A 7,232-nucleotide genomic window follows, 5' to 3' on the forward strand; every position below is an offset into this window, starting at 1 on the left:
GTAAATCTTGTGCATGCAAAAGACCACTGAAAAACAGGTGAATCAGAACATAACACCGACTGTGACGTTACATTCGGGATCACTAATAGTTACGCCCCTAATATTTGCATATACCCGCCCATGTTCTATGCCAGCCACCAGACGAACCTGCACAGCCGAATCTTCAGAAGTTCTGCAGGTATTGTGAAGAAACAAACGAGGATAATAGCGAAAATGGCAGATCATGGAAATAAATGTTATGTTCCAGGCTGTGCAGGGGATGTGATGTGCAGGGATGGGTTGGTGTCTGTATTCAGAAAGGCACGGAAAACAAATAACGCACGTTCTAATAAAATAACGCGAGCCACTAAAGGGACATGGTTAGCTGCTTGCTAGCGGTAGCCTGTTACATTACAGTACATAAGATTTCACTTACCACATAAACAGAGTAAGGACAGATGACTGAGGATGATGGCGAATGATTTACAGATCCTGAGCACCACTGACAAGCATCTGATCTTGTAAAATGTGTGGCCGCTGTAGTTTACACAGACCACGTGCGATCGCAAATCTCGAAAGTGAAAATAAAAAGCAATCGTGCATTCGAAAGCAGTTTTTTCAATGCCCCCGCATATTAATAGCGGCTCCCTGATGCCCGCATTTTATATACAGTATAATTACCCAACGATATAACTGCGAGAGACAGTATTGAAATAAATATTTTCCCTGTGTTTCCTTCCTGCTGTGTGAGCTACTGAAATGAGCTGCACTGTGAAACAGCCAATCAGAGCAGAGCTCAACATTGAGCCGACCCTGATTAAGACAAGGTGACTTTTTCACTGAATGAAGCGTTATTATGGATAGAGGACTCGTATTTTAGACAAAAGCAACAGTTTAAAGTTAAAAGAGATTTGTTGCAGATTTGTTTCTTACAAACACGCAGCTTATCACTTCACAAGACATTAACTGATGGACTGGAGCGGTGTGGATTACTTGTGTAAATGGACATGTAAAACCATTTCTGGAGATTTTTTGCCCTTACCTAAGCCACCTACCTTCTATGTAGATATCAAAGAATAATTTAAAATATTGCATCAATGCATTCTATGGCACCTTTAATAGACCGGTGACGACTGCACAGAGTAGCATTATAACAGAACTTTCAAATGTATCTAGTATGATAAAACAGCGCTGCTTTTTTTCCCCCACATACGCACGATCGGAAGGAGCGGAAGCGGTCGACTGTGGCATAATAAAAGCTCCGCTGCTTTCGAGCCGTGTGTCGCGCTCGTTTGATTCCACACTCAGTCACGGCGTCATCAAACTACGCCTTTGTCTATTTGTTTATTTTGAATACGCGCCCTCTAGCGGCAAAAATTACATATTGTGACTTTAACATGCATGAACTAATAAAACTGTACGTCTTTAATGCAGTGTATATTTCTACAAATAAAATCACCTGGCTAAATCTGTAACTGTAAATACCCTTTATGCCCAGTTCAGACTACCCGATTTTGCCACGATTTGCTTGACGTAGGGTGTCGTGGGGATTTGTAAACGACAGTGGGCGTCGGGACGCAAGATTCCATCGTTTCAGCACGTGTAGTGTGTCTTAGTGGACGACAACCTATTCCGCGTCTGCGATGCTTCACGACAGAAACACTGCACGCGATGAATGGTCGGGAAGCAACGCGTAGTCTGACATAATAATTTGTTACATTTATATAGCACTTTTCTGGGTACTCAAAGCGCTTTACATGAAAGCGGGGAAATCTCCTCAACCACCACCAGTGTGCAGCATCCACTTGGATGATGCGACGGCAGCCATAGTGCGCCAGAATGCCCACCACACACCAGCTTATTGGTGGAGAGGAGAAAGAGTGATGAAGCCAATCAGTGTATGGGGATGATTAGGAGGCCATGATGGTCAGAGGCCAATGGGCAAATTTGGCCAGGATGCCGGGGTTATACACCTACTCTTTTTCGAAGGACATCCTGGGATTTTTAATGACCACAGAGAGTCAGGACCTCGGTTTAACGTCTCATCCGAACGACGGTGATTTTTACAGTATAGTGTTCCCGTCACTATACTGGGGCGTTAGGACCCACATAGACTGCAGGGTGAGCACCCCCTGCTGGCCTCACTAACACCTCTTCCAGCAGCAACCTAGTTTTCTCAGGAGGTCTCCCATCCAGGTACGGACCAGGCTCAGCCCTGCTTAACTTCAGTGGCCAACCAGTCTTGGGCTACAGGGTGACATGGCTGCGGACATGTTTCTTGTCTACGACACGACAAGATTTTAGGAGTCTGTAATCTGACACAGTAACTATCGTGACCGACAAAAATATTGTGTAGTCTGAACCCGGCATTAGAGAGAACCTGAGAAACTTTTTTTTTTCTCGGTTCTCTGTACCTGCCTTTAATTGTGAAACATCGTATTCGCAATAGAAACTTTTCACATTAGAGTGTCAAACCGTTACATGCATGTTCATGATCCTAAATGAGAAAAATTTACAAAATTTACCAAAAAAAACAATCATAGGTTAACCAGCATTTCCAACAGCTCAAAAATCAGTGTGGGTCAAATTGGCCCATAATATAACATAATATAAGGGCTAGAGAAGATGAATGAAGTGACTAACCCATCCTTGTATTTGATTACTGCATCCACAACCTTCTTCATCTTCTTGGTGAGCGTGGGAGGGTTGGGAGAGAGTTTTTCAGCAGGAGGACGACCTCGTTTCTTTTGCTTCTTACTGTCGTCATCTTTATCTCTGCTCCGCCCACTGGAGCTGGGCGTGGCCGTGCCTGGAAGGTCGAAGTCACGGTCACGCTTCCTTTTCCGGGTCGTTTTCTTGTAGCGCACCTCTTCTTCAATCTCATCAAGGGTGCCTTCCTCGATGGCCTGAGAAGCAGTAAAGTACATCAATACACCTTCCTTTTTATAACCAAAGGTTCAATACAATGCAGTTGTGATTCCTCATTCACCTTCAGCCATTGTTTCTCTGTGAGGGAGTCGCTGTAGTCCACTTCTTTTCTTTGGCGGGAGCCACGGCCGAACATCTTCTCCTCTTCTTCTTCGCAGGTCAGCCTTTCCACCTCTGCGTCGTCCTTCATGATCCAGGTGGGCAGCTCATCCTCCTCCATCAGCCGGGGTTTGCGTTTCGGGTTGCGAGCCTCTTCACGACGGCGGTCGAGATCCATGCGCTGGATGAAAGGAAAAGGAAAATTAGGAGTCAAACAAAACAAAGAGTGTCAATGTAAATGGAAGTTTAGCAAGTAGTGCTGCTAACCATGAAGTGATCGAACTCTTCCTCGCTTCTAGCGATCATCTGATTAACAGTCTCATCATCTGGCACTTCATCTTCCTCCTGAGATATGAGAGAAAACAAAAGTGAGTGAATTTTAACTACGGAAAAAGGAGGCTGATGTCAGGACACTGAAATTATCGATCATGAACGGGTGTCTGTACCTCATCCTGCTCTTCGTGCTCCAGGATGGCCTGCAGGAAAGCTCTGCGCTCGTGGCTGGACGACTTCTGGTCGAACATACCGGCCTGGATGACCTTCTGGTCCACGTTCAGCTTGTATTTGGCAGCAGCCAGGATCTTCTCCTCCACGCTGTTCACGGTGCACAGACGCAGCACACGCACCTCGTTCAGCTGCCCGATACGATGGGCGCGATCCTGGGCCTGCAGATCCTATGACAGACAAGAAAGAAGCATTCAGAAAACATAAAATATTATGAAAAAATAAAAACAACAAGAGATATTGTATCAAATCGATAAGAATCATGACGATCACAGAGAAGAAACCCGCTTCAGTAATAAAATTACTGAAAATGCTACCCATTCTATTCTACAGAAACTAAAGATTCTCTATACAAATGTATTGAATTTTGTTTTACCCAGATTCTATTGTACTAAAGCTTACACGGTAACATTTTACAATAAGGTGCAATCTGTAAAAATTAGCAATGAAAAATTTCGTAAAAAAATTCTCAGCATTTATAATATTATTTTAATTTAGGTTAATGTTAATTTCTACAAACACTAATCCTGTTAAAACATTTCAAGTTGCTAAATGAACAATGCATTATCAATAAACAAGCAATACTATGTTTATAAAAAATATTCAATTATACATTCTATTCAACAGTGATATAAAGATTCTATTCTATAATGACACTATTCAAATGATTCTAAAGATTCTATACTAAAGATTCAGTTCACCAATGTATTATAAAATTACTTACAAATTAACATTTGATTATACATTCTATTCTAAAGAGTCTATTGTACAATGATATCATTTAAAACAATTCTAAAGATTCTATTCCACAATGACTCTGTACTAAATATTCAGTTCTGCAATTAATGAATTCTAAAGATTCTATTGCAGAGTGATACAATTCAAATGCTTCTAAAGATTCTATTCCACAATGCTTCTATACTAAAGACTCAATTCTGCAATGAATCCATTCCTGTTTTTTTATTTATTAAATATTGTTATACATTCAATTGTACTAGGGATGTCACGAGAACCGATACGATTCGATGGTACCGAAGGTAGCGACTAGCGAGGCTGCAATTCTTCCGGAAATGATGGGGAGGAGGCAGAGTACACGCCTGGAAGTGTTTCAGTCGGTCCTCAAAGGGTAAAGAAGAAAAAACGCCTACAAGCACAGAAGAACTAAACGTGGAAGACAGCGACGATTTATGAATATGATTGTGTGAGATTTAAATGAGCGTGCATCTCTGATAGCACGAGTGCTGCGCATGATCACACACACATAAAGTTACTGACTGTCTGACAGCTTGTTCATTCATTGTGTATCCGTGCGCAGATTATCCCTATTAACATTATTGGCTAATATTACTGGTTTAAATAATTGTTGTTCATGTTAATGGTTAAAAATGCCAGTATGTCAGTGAATTTAAACTAATGCTTACATTGAGAGTATAGGTGTATGTAATATTTGAAGGCCAAGTGCCACTAATGTTGTGTTTTTTTAATGTTAAATAAAGGAGTTAATGTTTAAGTATTATTGTTATTTTTTTCTGTGGTATCGACTTGGTATCGGCACCAACTACTAGATTTTTGGTATCGTGATATCCCTAAATTGTACAATGATTCTTAAGATTCTATTCCACAATGATTCTGTACTATGAATGAATCTATTCTAAAATCTCTTCACTAATGATTCTAATATATACTTTATGTAAGCTCTAACTATTCTGGCTACAATAAAGTGAGTGGGATTTGTGAACAATAAACTACTACAAGAACTTGTGTCACATCAAGAGTTTCCCCTATTGTTAATAAACACCACTATATTTAAAGGGACAGTATTGTACCTGGTGAGGGTTCCAGTCGCTGTCAAAGATGATAACAGTGTCAGCAGTCTGCAGGTTCAACCCCAGACCTCCTGCTCTGGTACTCAGCAAGAAGATAAAGTACTGAAAGGACGGATCATTAAAGTTCTTTAGCAACATGCCACGATCCTCAGCCTTAGTGGTTCCTGCAAAGACAAAAGAACGATGTTAGCACTAGGGCTGCCACTAACGACTATTTTAATTTCGATGAATCTATCGACTAATTTATCGATTAATCTAAACGATTAATTTCCCACAAAAAAAAAAATCTACAATTTTACTTAAGAATATTTTATTAAACTATATTTCATTAAACCAAATGAAATCCAAAAGTAAAAAAGTAAAGTGCAACATAAAGTGCAAGTAGTAAGTGTCCATCTCATAGTCCAAATCACTGAAATCAAAGTTCAGTATTATAGTGTAAGAATGACAACATATCCACGTGTTCTAGTCTACTAATAATAAAATTATAATCAAAAAACACTTTTAAAAGGTGAATTTGGTAAAGGTAAAACTGTAAAACTCAATTAATTAGGCTTTTTGATTAATACAATTTAATTTAACCATCAAAACAGAGTACAGAAAAATGAAAATGGAAAAAAATTAATTTGGAAATAAAACGGATTTCATAGTTCCCTATAATTATAATACATTTTTTTTGTGGTAATAAAAACAGATGTAAGTGAACAATAGTCTTTAAAATTACTTAAAATATGTATATAATAGCAATGAGGCAATAATAATTAGTTCAAATAAAGTATCAAAAGCAAGAAATCATATGGTTTTATTGAACAGAACTTAAAATACAATATGAATTATAAACAATAGAGCTAATGTACACTACGCATTACAACAAATGCCTGCAGGGGGCGCCAACGGCCAGATTTTTTACACATTACTGTGCGATCTAATCCGTGTTCAATATTGACCAAGCACCATTTCATTCAAATGTGTCTTCTCACCTTCTTGTCTTTCTCAGAGCCATCAGTTAGCAGCACTCCTTTAGCCTGCATGTGTCTGTACAGCACTCTCTGTAGAGCCGACATGTCGCACTTGATCACATATTCCACCTGAACACAAGAAAACAGAGATGTAAAGAGTTACTTTTCAATGTAAAAAAAAAAAAGAGCATATGATAAAGTGTGATGTAAATTTTGCAGCAAACATGGCAATCAGTTTTTTCTTTCTTCAGCAAATCAATTCATAATTGACTCTTTGTTGTTCTCATGTATCAAAATGTTTTACTAAAATGACAACACTGTTTAAATGTTTGGGGTCAATACATTTTTATCAGTATAAGCAAGTAGTAACAGTACAGACTTCTACATTGTTACACAAACTTTGAATTTCATATTTAAAGAATATTGAAAAAATAAAACTCCACAAAACAATTACGCAGCACAAATGTTTTTAACACTGAAAATCAACATATTAGAATGATTTCTTCAGGATCAAATAGTAAAAGGTTTAATACTTGTAATAATATTTCACAATATTACCATTTTAAATGTGATCAAATAAATGTAGCCCAAGCTTCTGAACAGTAGAGCATAGGGATGCAACGATTCACTCAACTCACAATTCGATTAGCGATTTTTATTTCACGATTCGATTCACGATTTTTTTAACAAAATTAGATTTAAGACAAATTATAAATTAAATGTGTCCTTTTATTATTGCTTCGACAAAATACTGTACGTTTCTTTGTGAAATTGAAATATAACACTTTAATAATATACTAATATAGCACTTGCATATTATTGCTCTTTTGTTAGTTTTGATTGCTTCTATTGTCCTCATTTGTTAGTCACCTTGGATAAAAGTGTTTGCTAAATAACAATTTTAATTTAATGTAAATGTAAATAACAAAACTAAATT

At 38.2% G+C, this 7,232-nt stretch overlaps 1 protein-coding gene across 1 annotated transcript in view; it reads right to left on the reverse strand.

The window, feature by feature from the left end:
- LOC107559222 (transcription activator BRG1-like) overlaps positions 1-7,232 on the reverse strand; it is a 32,144-nt gene that overhangs the window by 6,047 nt on the left and 18,865 nt on the right. Inside the window, exons 22-28 of the mRNA XM_016242970.1 lie at positions 6,317-6,424; positions 5,870-5,876; positions 5,337-5,500; positions 3,453-3,680; positions 3,274-3,351; positions 2,969-3,187; positions 2,623-2,885 (exon numbers count right to left, since the gene is read on the reverse strand). Coding sequence (XP_016098456.1) covers positions 2,623-2,885; positions 2,969-3,187; positions 3,274-3,351; positions 3,453-3,680; positions 5,337-5,500; positions 5,870-5,876; positions 6,317-6,424 — 1,067 coding nt within the window. The remainder of the gene's footprint in view (positions 1-2,622; positions 2,886-2,968; positions 3,188-3,273; positions 3,352-3,452; positions 3,681-5,336; positions 5,501-5,869; positions 5,877-6,316; positions 6,425-7,232) is intronic.

Source organism: Sinocyclocheilus grahami, unplaced genomic scaffold (assembly GCF_001515645.1).
Source record: "Sinocyclocheilus grahami isolate Dianchi unplaced genomic scaffold, SAMN03320097.WGS_v1.1 scaffold679.1, whole genome shotgun sequence".
In the NCBI taxonomy this organism is placed as follows: domain Eukaryota; kingdom Metazoa; phylum Chordata; class Actinopteri; order Cypriniformes; family Cyprinidae; genus Sinocyclocheilus; species Sinocyclocheilus grahami.